General features: G+C 51.2%; 1 protein-coding gene across 1 annotated transcript; it reads left to right on the top strand.

Annotated features, from left to right (window-relative positions):
* Positions 1 to 5299: 5299 nt before the first annotated feature.
* On the top strand, positions 5300 to 11085 carry ARL2 (ARF like GTPase 2). Its single transcript, XM_090258928.1, has 5 exons — positions 5300 to 5431; positions 7642 to 7752; positions 7849 to 8011; positions 9695 to 9775; positions 10620 to 11085. The coding sequence occupies exons 1-5, from the start codon at positions 5367 to 5369 to the stop codon at positions 10752 to 10754; spliced, it is 555 nt and encodes a 184-aa protein (XP_090115054.1). The 5' UTR covers positions 5300 to 5366; the 3' UTR covers positions 10755 to 11085.
* Positions 11086 to 14075: the final 2990 nt, after the last annotated feature.

Raw genomic sequence — 14075 nt, 5'->3', positions numbered from 1 at the left:
GTACCTGGCTCTCAGGTTGCTGAGAGAAGGCTCAGTAGGTACTCCCCGCGCAGTGGCCTGGCCAAGCCCTGGGAGACAAAGGCAGGCACGGCCTTGCTCTGGAGGGTGCCACAGGCATGGGGGGTGGGGGGAGGGGCGTGGACATGGTTCCTGGAAGAGCCCAGATTTTCAACTCCTTGAAGGCCTAAGGATGTCATGAGCCCTTGGGTGGATGGTGGGGGGTGGGGTGAGTAGCAGCTCACTTCATCATCTGGAAATTGGAGAGGACACCTCCTCTGCCTCCCACACCAGGCAGCTGCCCTGAGACCTGTAAGGAAGATTTCAGCTGTGGCCTGCTCGCTGCACACACCAACTGGGGGTGGGCCACCCTTGGGTGCTTAAAGGGCGGGGCTACAGCAGCAAGGCAGGGTAGGGCTGAGGCCTAGAGGCAGTTGTCACATCAGTGATCAGGGTGCAGACTTCCAGTCCTTTCTGTCCTGAGTACATGGTCCAAAAAAATAAATAAAACTGGCATCATAGACATGTTTCACCAGAGGAAAAACATAGGATTTCTCTTATCAAAACTGGAACTTTAATTTAAACCTCATATGTGCACTGTAGTTTAAAAGAATGAAAGAAAATTCATCCAGAGCAAGCTTAAAAATAAATATTTATGTACACAAATAAATAAAGTACTTCGGTATACTTCTTGCTAATGCTTAATATTCAGCAATTATAACTCTAGCAGGGTCTTTCTACCCCGGCTCTTTGTTGGTGGTGCTGCTGCTGCAGAATAAAGGGTTAAAGGCGACGCATGGAGCGCATGGTTGGGTCACAAGGGCTTTGTCTCTTAAATTTAACACTGAGGTGCCAAAATTTCCTCCCCAAACACTGGGCAAACCCAACTCTGTACAAGATTATCTAGAACTCAACCTGGCTGGTGGCTCAGTTGGTTGGAGCCTCATCCCATACACCAAAAAAGGTTGTGGGTTCCAGTCCTGGTCAGGGCACGCACCTAGGTTGCAGGTTCAATCCCTGGTCAGGGCATGTACGTACGACAGGCAAACAATCGATGTTTCTCCCTCATATATATCTCTCTCCCTCCCACTTCCTCTCTCTCTAAAATCAATAAACACATCCTCGAGTGAGGATTAAAAAATCATAACAAAAAAATAAAAAGTATCTAGAACTCTACCCCCAAGTTACAAGGCACTTAGAAATTCTCCCTTCAAAACCAGGTTTCCCAGCTGTCAGGATTTGGGTATTTTAAATTCATGATTCTTTCTCCTGAATATATTCAGTTATAAATAACTACAGCTCTATAGATCTCCTTTCCCAGTTTTCTTCCAAAGGTATTCCCTAAAAAGTTTATTTCAAGAGCACCCTTTCCTCCTTCCCACCAGGCAAATGAAAATACTGCCTGTCACTGGGGTCCTACATTTGCGTATCTTTAAAAGCCCTTACACTCCCCACCGTGGATTTCTAGCTATAGGCAAATATTATTCAAAACTGCAACACAGCTTCCGGCCAAGATGGAGGCCTAGGCTGGCACACTCCATCTCCCTCCACAATTAAAAGGAATACAACTACCGCAAAACCAGAAATAACCAGAAGTTCCAGAGAATAAAGCTACATGGAAGTCCAGCGTATGAAGTTATAAACAAGTGGTGCTCGTCCGGACGGGCAGGAGGTGCGAAGCCAGGGCAGAGAGGTCAAGCTGTGCTGGTGGCGGTGGCAGCAGCAGTGATGGCAGCAGGATGGCAGTAAGCACAGACACCCATGTTTAAGGGGAGGTGAGAAGCACCTGGGGAGCACCCCCAGCTGCAGACCAGACCCATCAGCTCGCGATTCCAACGCCAGGGAAGGCAGACCCGCATTGCCTTGGACTTGAGGCCCGGAGGTGGTGGGGATGGAGGAGGAGGCTCCCGGTCTCTCAGCAGAGAGTCAACGGCAGGAATCCATCTTGGACCCCTGCTCCCACACACAAAACTCCACAGCGTGGTGAGAAGGGTCACCCGGTAGTGAAGAGTGCATGGGGCTCTGCCCTTTCTAGCATCAGAGGTGTGACAACCCCGTACAGGAGGCAAAGGTAAACACAAAATAGTCAGGATGGCACAGATCATGATAGAGATCCCGGTGACACAGCTGACCACACAGCAAATATCTAATCTAATGGCTCAGCAGATAGGAAATCGTTCTGAGGCTCAGTTCAGAGCTTTGGTTATAAGAAAGCTTACAGACCTAACAGCAGATCTTAAGACAGGGAAGGAATGAAGGCTAATCCTGCTGAAATGAATGAAAACACATACGAAACTAGTGGTGAGGGAAGGAAAACCAAGGGATCAAATCAACAAATCGGAACATAGGGAAGGAACAAACAGTCAACCAGTGCAGAAAGAGGAAACAAAAAAATGAGGAAAATGAGGAGAGGCTCAGAAACCTATGGGACAGCTATAAGCGGGCCAACATCCGAATCATAAGGTTGCCAGAAGGTGAAGAAGAACTAGAAATTGAAAAATTATGTGAAAAAAATAGTGAAGCAGAACTTCCCTAACTTGGGAAAGGAAATAGACTTACAGGGCCAGGAAGCAGAGAGTTCCAAATAAACTGGACCCAAGACACATTATAATCAAAATGTCAAAAATTAAGGATAAAGAGAGAATCTTAAATCAGCAAGAGAGAAGAGAATTATGTACAAAGGGGTCCCAATAAGGCTCTCAGCTGATTTCTCAAAAGAAACTCTGCAGGCAAGAAGGGACTGGCAAGAAATATTCAAAGTAATGGAAAGCAAAGATCTACAATCATGATTACTCTATCCAGTGAAGCTGTCACTCAGAATAGAAGGGCAGAGAAAGTGCTTCCAGGACAAAGTAAAACTGAAGGAGCTCATCAGATCCAAACCACTGTTATATGCAATGCTAAAGGGACTTGTTTAGGAGAAGGAGGACAAAACTATGAACATTAAAATGAAAACTGTATCACAACAACCAACAACAGAAGCTAGGGAACTGAAACAAAGGCAGACTAAGTAGGCAACAAGAGTTGGAAAAGAATTATAGGTATGGGGAACATTATGGGGGGAGGTCAGCAGGGAGGGGGAAGGGGGAAAGGGAGGGAGATGGTAGAGGAATTAGGAAGAATAGTAGGAGGGAGTGGAGTAGACAGGAAGATGTTGAGAAGAACTATATGCACAACCAATGGGCATGGACTAAGCGGGGGAGACAACTGGAGGGAGGCGGGTCACTGGGTGGAGGGGAAAAAGGGGAAAAGAAATTGGGACAACTGTAACAGCATAATCAATAAAGCATATTTTTTAAAAAGTGCAACATAATTACTTCCTGGTCTCCTACTATTTCACTGAACTTCCAGGTTTTTGCCGTTGATATTCACTGTAATGCTACAATGCGGCCCCTGGGAATCCATGACAACGGCTTGGACGGGACTGCAGACCTGATATTTAAACAAGGATTTCAATGCTGGTGGCAAGAGTAAAGTAAAGCAATCCACAGGTGCTTAAGATAATAATTTTCAGCTTCCCTTAAACCCGCTCCAGAGGTAACAGTTTAATTGTAGTGATTTTCAAATTTTTGTGACTGACTCCTCGTGAGAAGTGCACACATCTATATAAATATCTGAAACAAACACTACGGACCTTTAAATTCAAGGGCAAAGGCAGTAATGCTTTCTGCTCTGTTCACTCTAATTTTTGCTAGTGTTACGCGGTAGAGCCCTACAAAATGGATTGATAGACAGCTTTGTAGTCAACACAGTCAAATATGGGCAACTTCATATGGTTCAACTTATTTGTGACACTAAAGTCATCTCAGTCTCCTTAATGTGCTGCATCCCATAGTTTGAAAAGCATTGTTTAGTGGGTTACTGTTATTGTTACCATTAAAATGGAATAGTTCCCTTTTTTCACTTAGTATGACGTCTTTCCACGCATGCACATTCTAGCTCCACCTCATCCTTCTCAGAAGCTTCATGGAATCGAACACACACATGTACCCCAGCTTAGGTAACTGATCCACACTGAAGGCACTTAGATTTCTTAGGGACCTGGAGGAACAGTGCACTTTCCTGTCAACCAGATCTGAATTTAAATTGCTGTCCAAATGCCTTAAACTCTCTGGACTCCACCATCACATCTGCAGAAAGGAAATAAACCTCACACGTTGCTGGGAGGATGAAGTAGAAAACAGAGGAGTCAGCCACGATCTTCAGTTGGTGCCTGACTTCTTTCCCGAACACGAGACAGAGCCTTCGCTGTGCTGCCTGCTCATATTTACCAAGCAGTGGGCTGGGGGAAGGGCTCAAAATAAGACAGTAAGGACCTGGTCAGCCAGGTAGCTCATTTGTCTGGATACCCCAAGGTTGGAGGTTGACCCCTAGTCAGGGCACATACAAGAATCAACCAGTGAATGCATAAATAAGTGGAACAACAAATCCATGTTTCTCTTTTTCTCTCAAACCAATTTAAAAAAATAAGACAAGGCACACTCTCCTGAGTTTACAATATGCCTAGCCCCTGGCCTCAGTTCCATCACTTTTTTCTGGACATTATCATTAAGGTAAAAAAACAAACTCTTGGACAGTCGTTCATTCAACAATACATATGGAGCATCTACTATAAGCCAGTGACTATGCTAAGACCATGTGAGCCTCAACCTTCTTGGTGGAAAATCAAAGAATTGTGCTTATTAACAGAGAAATGATGGGCATCTTGAGCGGGATAATTCTTTTATGGGTCTGTCCACTGCCCTCTAAACAACAGAGACCTACCTGGTAACTGGGACAACCCAATGACGCCACCGCACATTTCGAAACGGCCCCTAGGGGGCACTTTCGTCCTCCATGGAGAACCCCAAGCCCACCCTCTAGGATTCCAGGTGCCAAGAAAAGGAGTAGGCAGGTTCAGGATGACGCTGAAGCCCAAGATGAGAAGAATCTGGACCACGTTTTCGGGGAACATGGCCTTACAATGGCCACGGGATGAGATCGTCAACCATCTTGGGGCTACCGGTTCTGACTCCCGAGTCAGAACGCTTACTCTCCATGCAGCCAAGACAAAACCCAGGAACTTCAGGTTTCCGTTCCCGGCCGAGCCTGGGGTCCTCGACAGATAGGAATGGCAGTGCCCTTGTCCTTCAAGCCCTAGGAATGCGAAGGGTTAAAGCAGGTGGCCGCGCAGAAGACCCCATCACCGCTGGGGGGGCCAGCTCAGCTGAACCACTGGGCAACCTTACGATCACGTGGGAGCGAGGGCGGGGCTGAGCGAGGGAACGACCAATAGGCTGTGCTGTCCGTGGGCGTGATAGCCAATAGGAGCAGGGAAAGGGGTCCCGGGACTAAGAAGGAACGGCAGCCGGTAGGGGGCTACGGGGACCATGGGCCTTCTGACCATCCTGAAGAAGATGAAGCAGAAAGAGCGGGAGCTGCGGCTGCTCATGCTGTATCCTCCCGGACACCGGAGCCGCCAGGGTAGCGGGGCCCCGCCGGCGGGCGGTGCCAGGCGCCCCCTACCGGGTACGTGGTGCGCGGCCGGGCGGCCTGCCCCAGCTGCCCATTGTGCGTCACGCACGCAGGCCCTACCAATCGCTTCGGCAGGGGACCGGGAGGAGGCCGAACCACCGGCTCGGGGTGGGGGGGACTCGGTTCCCGAGGCCAAAGCTGTGGGCCCGAAGATGCAACAGTCGGACCAAGTGTCGCAGTGTAGGGGAGTGGTGGGGCCCGGAGGTGACTCGTACGCCACCACCGTTAGGTCTGGCCCTAGTGTGCGGCCGTGGTCCTCTTCGGCTCTGACCTCTTACCCCCTGTCCGAGGGGGATAGGCCCCGACCCCGCCCTCAAGGTCGGAACCCCGGAGGCGTGCGGGCCCCGCCCTCAACTCCCGGGAAAGGCGGGTAGGGACACCACGCGGGTCGTTTCGCAGGTGGGCCCAATTGTCCCGTCTCCTCCCCGCGGCTGATGGCTTGTAGGCCCCGCCGGCCTTCCGAATCCCACGAACTGGCGTCCTCACTCTTTCGCCCAAGTCTGTCCCGGACCCCTTGGCGGGGGAACTCTCTGAGATCCAAGAGCTGGGCCTTCCTCACCCCCAGCTCCCCTAGCAGACAGAGAAGACATTTCCGTACTCAAATAACTCAGAAGCAGTGTTCACATCACGTCTGTTTTAAAGAGCCCCGAGATAGGCACAGAGAATGCGATCATCCAGTATATATTTACTGAGCACCTACTGTGCGCTAGGACTGACCTAGAGGCTGGGGTTAGACTGCAAACTAGAAACAGCGGCTGCCTTCATGGCCATTCTGTGATGCTGGAGGGAGGAAGATGTTAACAAGGTAAGTGAGAAAACGCATAGCAGTTACGGAGAAGAATGTAGAGAAGAATGTAGTTTAGATTAGGTGGGCGGGAAGGCTGCGTTGAGAAAGGGACAGCTGAGTGAAGACAGGGAGGTGAAGGATGAACCATGTAGATATATGGGGACGTTTTTTTAAGCCAACGGAACAGCAAGGGCAGCAAACTCCCGGGAGGAGGAACTCAAGTGGGTGTCTTCAGGGAGTGACCTTGGCAAGAGCAGTTGTAGGGACGCAGTTGGAGCAAAAGCCTCATGGTTTCAGGAAAGAGCAGGAGAACAGAAATGGGAGGTGAGAATGGAAGTGGTTTGGAGGAGGTGCGCTGTTAAGGGAGGGAAATAATGGAATAAAGGGGACAGGGATCAAGTGAGGATGTTTGCTTCTCGTAAGGCGGGCGAGAGCTAGTTTGTCAGCCGAGGGGAACGATCCCGTGGAGAAGGAAGCCTGGGTCCTGGAGTTGAGGGAATAACCGGTGGCCAGTTATCAGGGGCTAAGGCTGGGTCTCAGGAGAGGCTCTCTGTCATCCCCACGTCACTGGTTTGAGTCACTTGCTCTGGTCAGGTGAGCAGAAAGGCTGCTGAGTCCCGGGCTGGGGCCCTCTTCCCAGCTGCAAGCCCCCCTGAAGTTGTTAGAAGGAAAGAGGGGGGGGGGTTCTCTCCCGATGGTGACCTTACATTTGCACACTCAGCAGCAGCAGACTTGGAATATTCCAGAAATGAGTGAGGATGGCTGCCTCTAGGTTCTTCTTCTTGCTCTTCCCTCTGCTTAGAATGTCGTTTCACCAGTCCTTCAAAAAGCTGGCTTCTCGTTGTTAGGGCCTCTCAGCTCGAGACCCTCAGAGAGGCCTTCCCTGACACTCAAGCTAAAGGGAGCCCCTCCAATGGCCCGCTCCGAAACGTCCTCATTGATTTTGTTTTTGTCTTCGTTGTATCGCTAACACTCACCAGGACCTGCCAGTACCTTGTTTCTCCTGCGTTCGCACTCCGTGGGCGGTCTCCACACTAGCACTGCAGCATCAGCTGCGCAAGGGCAGACTTTGACTCCGGGTCCCCGCAGCGCCCCAGCAGGGCCTGGCAGTTAGTAGGTGTTCTGTAAATATTGCCGAGTGAATCAGGGAGCCTTTGGTCTGGAGGAGATGGTAAGATACTTGTTTAGTGATACTCCCACACTTACCAAGGGCCGGTTGTGGGTCAGTCATGTGCTCACTGATTTTGACAAGTGGTGGGAAATGATTTGCCCCTCAGTGAGGGGCACTGGTGGTGACCACCCTGCAGAGTATGGGGGTCTCTCCTTAACCTGGTGTGTCCCAGCGGCCTAGACAACGCTGGCAAAACAACTATCCTCAAGAAGTTCAATGGGGAAGACATCGACACCATCTCCCCGACTCTGGGCTTCAACATCAAGACCCTGGAGCACCGTGGGTGAGCGGGGTCCCTGTGGGTGGGCCAGCACAGAGCAGGGTGGGGAGGGTGGGTAAGGGGCCAGGCTGACCGTCCGGCCACCTGCTCCCTGCCTAGATTCAAGCTGAACATCTGGGATGTGGGCGGCCAGAAGTCCCTGCGGTCCTACTGGCGGAACTACTTTGAGAGCACCGATGGCCTCATCTGGGTGGTGGACAGCGCCGACCGCCAGCGCATGCAGGACTGCCAGCGGGAGCTGCAGAGCCTGCTGGTGGAGGAGGTGGGCCAGGGGCCTGGCCGAGCGGGGAGGGCGTGGAGCCGGGCTTCCACCAGCAGCCAGGCCCCGGTGCTTTGTGTGCATACATGGACGTGGACATCCTCCTGGGCAGATTCCCTGAGCCCTCGCCATGTGCCCAGCTCCCTTGGGGAGGCAAAGACATCCTGTATGCCTGGTCCAGGGAGGCCCACGGTGCCACATGCAGGTCATGCTGTGGACCGAGACCTGGGTTCACATCCCTGTGATGTCATGCTCGACCACCCTTACTTCGGTTTCCCTGCCTTCAGTTGAGCTTTAGGAAGATGATGGCAGGCCAGCTTGTGGAGCTTTGGGAGGCAGTGGAGCCTGACTCAGGCATCGGACTCCTTGCTGTGTGACCTCAGGCAAGGCACTTAACCTCTCTGAACCTCCACTTCCTCATCTCCAAGATGGGCATTATAATTAGAATGGTCTTATAATTTACCATCTGGGCCAAAACACTTTTTAAAAAATAAAATTTTAGATTTACAGACAAGTTGCAAAGATAGTGAAGAGGGAGCCCGTATAGCCTTCACCCTGCTTCCCTACTGTTAATATCTTACATAATCACTGTACGTTTGTCAAAACTAAGAAATTAACACTGGGAAGTTACTCTTAAAAAATTACAGATTTTTGCCCTGGCTGGTGTGGCTCAGTGGATTGAGCGACGGCCTGCGAACCAAAGTGTCGTGCGTTCAATTCCCAGTCAGGGCACATGCCTGGGTTGCGGGCCAGGCCCCCAGTTGGGGGCTCGCAAGAGGCAACCACACTTTGATGTTTCTCTCCCTCTCTTCCCCTCTCTCTAAAAATAAAAAAAATAAAATATTTGGAAAACAAAATTACACATTAAAAAAAAAACCAAAAAACTAAATTTTTATTTGCGTTTCACAGGTTTTTCCACTAATGACCTTTTTTTGTTCTAGGATGTCATCAAGTTACTGCGCCACATTTAGATGAAAACAAGTACACTTTTGAGAGTGAGAGGGAGTTGTTAATGATGAGGGACAACAGGCATAAACAGGACTGTCATGGGCACACAGGGACATACGGTTAACCTGGTGGTACAGTAGCAACCTCCTGGGGGTGTCAAGCAGGTCCAGTGGGATCAAATGCTCAGGCCTGGGCTAGACCCACCCACCCACATGGAGCAACACCCAGGGCTAACCACATACACGGACATAACTGGAATGATAGGCAGAGGGGCCTGTCAGGGCAGTGGGGTAGTTGAAGGGCTCCATGAATGTAGGAGAAGGAGAGAGAGAGGTCATTTCCAGCAGACCTGTGGCCTCTGGAACAGTCGCATTCTTTGTGCATGTCAGTTTCATCAGGTGGAACAGTCTAGAACCACAGAGGGTTCTGGGATCACCTTGTCTATCACCCACCCCACCCCCACTTATGGAAGAGGAAACAGGAAAAGAGGAGAAAGTTTCCCTCTGGGTAGTGATTAAATTAGAACCAGGGCCTGGCTGAGCCCAGGGCTCCTCCACCTCATGTGTGCCCAGCCTCAAAGGCAGGTCCACGCTGCCTACCGCACTTGGGCCTCATCCACCCCCGTGGTGCCTTGCCCTGATTTTCCAGATTGGTCTCTGACTCCAGATGCTCTGGGCAATTAGATGAGGAGCCAGGCTGCCCTCTGAGCCCCCACACCCCTCTGTTTTTCTCCCCCAGCGCCTGGCTGGAGCCACCCTCCTCATCTTTGCCAATAAGCAGGACCTGCCTGGAGCTCTGTCTTCTAGCGCTATCCGCGAGGTGAGTTTAGGCCTCGGTGCAGGCTCGTGGAGGAAAAGAGGGACGCCTTTATTTGTTACCTTATTTTAAAGGCAGGTATGAGCCCCTGCCGTGTGGCAGGACCTGTTGGGGCCCGGGAGATCCAGTGATCAGAGTGGCCTCACAGCCGGAAGGCAGACCTGCAAATAGGTCATTCCACAGGGTAACAGTAACCAACTAGTGAGCGCTTTCTGTGCACTAGGCTCTTTGTATGGTTCACTCACTCAATTCCCACAGCAACCTCATGCAGTAGGAACTATTATCATTCTACAGGTAATGAAGTAGGCTTAGAGGCATTAGGTAACTCACCCAAGGTCACACAGCCAGTAAGTAGACAAGGATTTAAACTTGGACCTGTCTGACCCTAGAGTCTTAACTATTGTATAGCTTCAGCACCAGAATGAGAAAGAGTGTGGTTAGAATATTGGTTCTGCCACTTCCTAGCTGTGTGACGTTAGGCAGGTTGCTTAACCACTCTGAGCTTTGGTTTCCTCCTTGGTAAAATGGCCAGCGCAGACCCTGCCTAGTGTGGTCTTGGGAGGAACAGATGAGAGGTCGTTTGTTGGGCCCGCAGCACAGTGCCTGGGTCCTAACAGATACTTGGGAGCCTGTGTTGCTACTTTCTTCCTAAGGGGTAGAGCTGGCATGACAGTGCACAGAGAGCCTGGTGCCCATGCCTGCGAGGGCTGACAGCTTCACCAGAGACTGGGGGAAGTTTCCCAGGGCAGGACCGTGAAGAGGCATGGATTTCCCCTGGGCCAGGAGAGGAAAGGAGCTGTGGGCAGGCTGGGCCACGGGGCCTCACCGGCACTTTCCTCCCTTTCAGGCCCTGGAGCTGGACTCCATCCGCAGCCACCACTGGTGCATCCAGGGCTGCAGCGCCGTCACTGGGGACAACTTGCTGCCTGGCATCGACTGGCTCCTGGATGACATTTCCAGCCGTATCTTCACAGCTGACTGAGCTCCTCCAGATGCTCCCCACCAAGTCAGGTCCCCCCCACCAGGCCCTCACCAAGCACCACTTGTGGGGGGATGGGAATCAGCCAGCCCAACTAACACCCCCTGTTCCCCTCTGTAACTTGCTGCTGCTGCCCACTGCTGCTCCATGGCCAGCCTGGCTCCCGTGGCGGGCGGGCAGCTCCCTGACTGTCACCCAGGCTCCTGATCAGCCCGCCTGCAGCCGCCATACCAAGAGGGGAGGGCTGGGGCTGGGAGGGGGCTGCCTCTGCTGCAGTTGAGGCTGTGGGCCTCACCCTTTGCTCAGCTGTGAGAATAAACTTTTCCTGTCCTGATCCTGGCTGAGTCATTTGCTGATTCAACAGCCTCAGAGACCACCTAGAGCTCACAGTCCAGTCAGAGAGTTAACTGCTGCTGTATCTACGAGATGGGCAGAGACTACAGAAGCACAGGACCAGGCTGCAATTAATGCCATTTGGAAGAGTCCAGGCAGGCTTCCCAGAGGAGGTGACGTTAAGACTGGGAGTAAAGGATGAGTAGAAGTTTCCTGGATAGAGGAAGGGGGAGGACAGTTTACCAGAGCGACTGCTACCCCCAGCTGAATGAATTAGAAAAAGAGATATACCCCCACATCAAGGCTCACAGCTTCTTGAACATGGGCTGAATTTCAACTGCCAACTTCCTGCCACAGCCAGGAACCCACATGCAGTAGACAGCCTGCAGAGGGAATCACATGACAGGAATAAAAAGCAAGCGCTCTTGGGAAATAAGGAAGGGTGAGGACTCAGGCAGGGCCAGCTAACCAAGAGCAGAGCCGCAAGAGGCCTTTCCTGAAGGCTACAGCACTGAAGCATGGGCCAGTCTGGGAAGGAATGGGAACCAGGGCAACCCCAGGAGGGCAGGACAAATGGATATTTTCACAGGGACTTTTGCTGTGGTCCCAACAGTGACTGCTCGCTCTGCTGGGTTCTGTTCAAAGAACCTACTGTTTACTGTCCCATTGAAGGATGACCCTAAGCAGCATGGACTCAGTATCCCATTTATGTGGAAACTGACTCTCCAAATTACATGACTTGCTCAGAGCCACCCAAGGAGGAAGTGGGGGAGCTGGGATTTGGACCCAGAGCACTTAGCCACTACCCGCTACAAACTTTTTAGCTTTTGTCTCTGCTCAAAATTCGAACGCCAGGGCGGGGGATCTACTGTACCTAATGAGGGAAGGGTGGTTTTCCCAAGGGAAAGTCAGGGAAGAGGCACTGGTTTACATCTAAACTAGCACTCGGATCCCCTCCTGGAGGAGTAGAGACGGGTGCAAAACCTGGGCTCTGTTAGGGCGAAAGAAAGGAAACAGGTACTGGGGTGGATAACCTCAGAACAGCAGCTGTCCTTCAGTGTGGAAAATAAGAACCGCTTGCCCTGTGCTCTGTGTAAGACAGACACCGTGGACCCCATATTCCCAAATCTTGTGCCCAGTGAACACGCCTGGGCTCCAGAGCCACACCCCAGCTCTGCCCCTTCACTGGGTGATGCTGAGCACATTGCCTGGCCTACCTTTGTCTCACTTTCCCCATCAGGGAAAGATCATGGCACCTACCTCCTAGGGCTGGGATAAGGAGCAAATGGATGGATGTCTTGTGCGTCTTAAGCACTGTGTAATGCTAGCTGTAATTGTCACTGTATGAACCAGTAGGAGCGCAAGTAGATCCAGCCAATGTGAATTCAGCCATCCACTGATCTGGGTGAATCACCCCAGTGTTCAAGTCCTCTTGGGAGCCCTTAGTAAGCAGCATCCTTGATTTAAAATGTGAATTACGCATGGCTAGAGACAAGAAAATAACATGGTTATTATACTCATCACAAAGGCCTTCAGATGGGGAGTTTGAGCTGTGGCAGAAAGTCTGCATCACATGGTCAAGCAGTGCGAACGCGGGGGCAGCCCCCTGCAGCTGCGCACTAGCAGCTCTTCCCTCTCCCCGCCTTCTGCTAAAGCTCTTCTGCTTGCTTCTAGTGGCAGAACAGGGGTGCTGGCAATCTGGAGAAGGCCAGAGGCTAAACTGATCTAGACAGGAAAGGGTCTGGAGGGGACAGAAAGAAACAGCAGAAAGGGGAGCCCTGGCTATTGTAGCTCCGGCAACTGAGCACCAGCCTATGAATTGAAAAGTCACTGGTTCAGTTCCCAGTTAGGGCACATGACTGGGTTGCAGGCCAGGTCCTGAGTTTGGGTATGTGTGAGAGGCAAGCAATCGATGTATCTCTCACATGTTTCCCTCTTTCTCCTTTCCCCTCTCTCTAAAAATAAATAAAATTAAATTAAATTAAAAAAAAAAAAGCAGAAAGGGGAAAATTAGGAGTTGTTGGGTCAGGAAGGGGAGGTAATGATGGGTGAGAAGGAGACTTGGAGCCACAGCCCCGCCTGGAAAGATTCGGAGAGCAGCAGCCATGTCTAAAGGGGTCTTTAGAGGAACCCCAGAGTGTGTAGTGAAAGGGGGCACCACCCAATCCAGCCTCCTCCCAAGCATCTCCTAGATGAACTCTCTCATTTCTGAGTTTCCTAGAGTCTGATGTAGGGTTTTACTTCGTGTTTCTCTCTGGAGACAGTGTCCGCACACCCGAGTTCTAGTATCGGCACTTAGGTGCATCACCCATAGTGAGGGTCCTCGATGGCCTGCCCCAGAAGCAGATTACAGCTGCCTCCAGCTGAAAGAACATTGCTTGAAAGGACACTGGGGACTCACCCACAGCCAAAAGTGTACTCTAGGAACAAGTTGGTCCCCTTGCCAGGCACTGCATCCTCTGTCGCTTACTCAAGATTCAAGGCCTCAGGAGAGAGTCCCTCACCCCCACCTGGGACCTGGCGCAAGAAAAGGGGCTGGTACCTTTGGGTTCTGGGTTAGGAGGCTGGAGGACTACACATATTACACTACAAAGGGCTGGTGGTACAATACTAACAGGAAGGAAAAAAAGAAATATCTCAATTCTAGGGATAAGAAACTGAGGCTTGAGTGGTTATGGGAAAATCATACAGCTAGTAAGAAGTGTGACTTCAGAACCCAAGACCCCCCCCCCCCACCCATCCAGAAAACAAGAAATTAGGGAATCCTTTGGAAGGAGAGAGGAAAATAGTTCAGCTACGTCTGGTATATATTAGGCACATTAAAAATTGGGTGATCCCTGGCTGCTGTGGCTCAATGGATTGAATGTCGACCTGCGAACCAAGTGTCGCTGGTTCGATTCCCAGTCAGGGCACATGCCTGGGTTGCACGCCAGGTCCCTAGTTGGGGGCGCGTGAGAGGCAACCACACATTGATGTTTCTCTCCCTCTCTT

The sequence above is a fragment of the Furipterus horrens genome, unplaced genomic scaffold, assembly GCF_987537825.1.
Source record: "Furipterus horrens unplaced genomic scaffold, mFurHor1.1.pri manual_scaffold_2, whole genome shotgun sequence".
In the NCBI taxonomy this organism is placed as follows: Eukaryota; Metazoa; Chordata; class Mammalia; order Chiroptera; family Furipteridae; genus Furipterus; species Furipterus horrens.
This window is presented reverse-complemented; position numbering and strand designations above follow the sequence as displayed.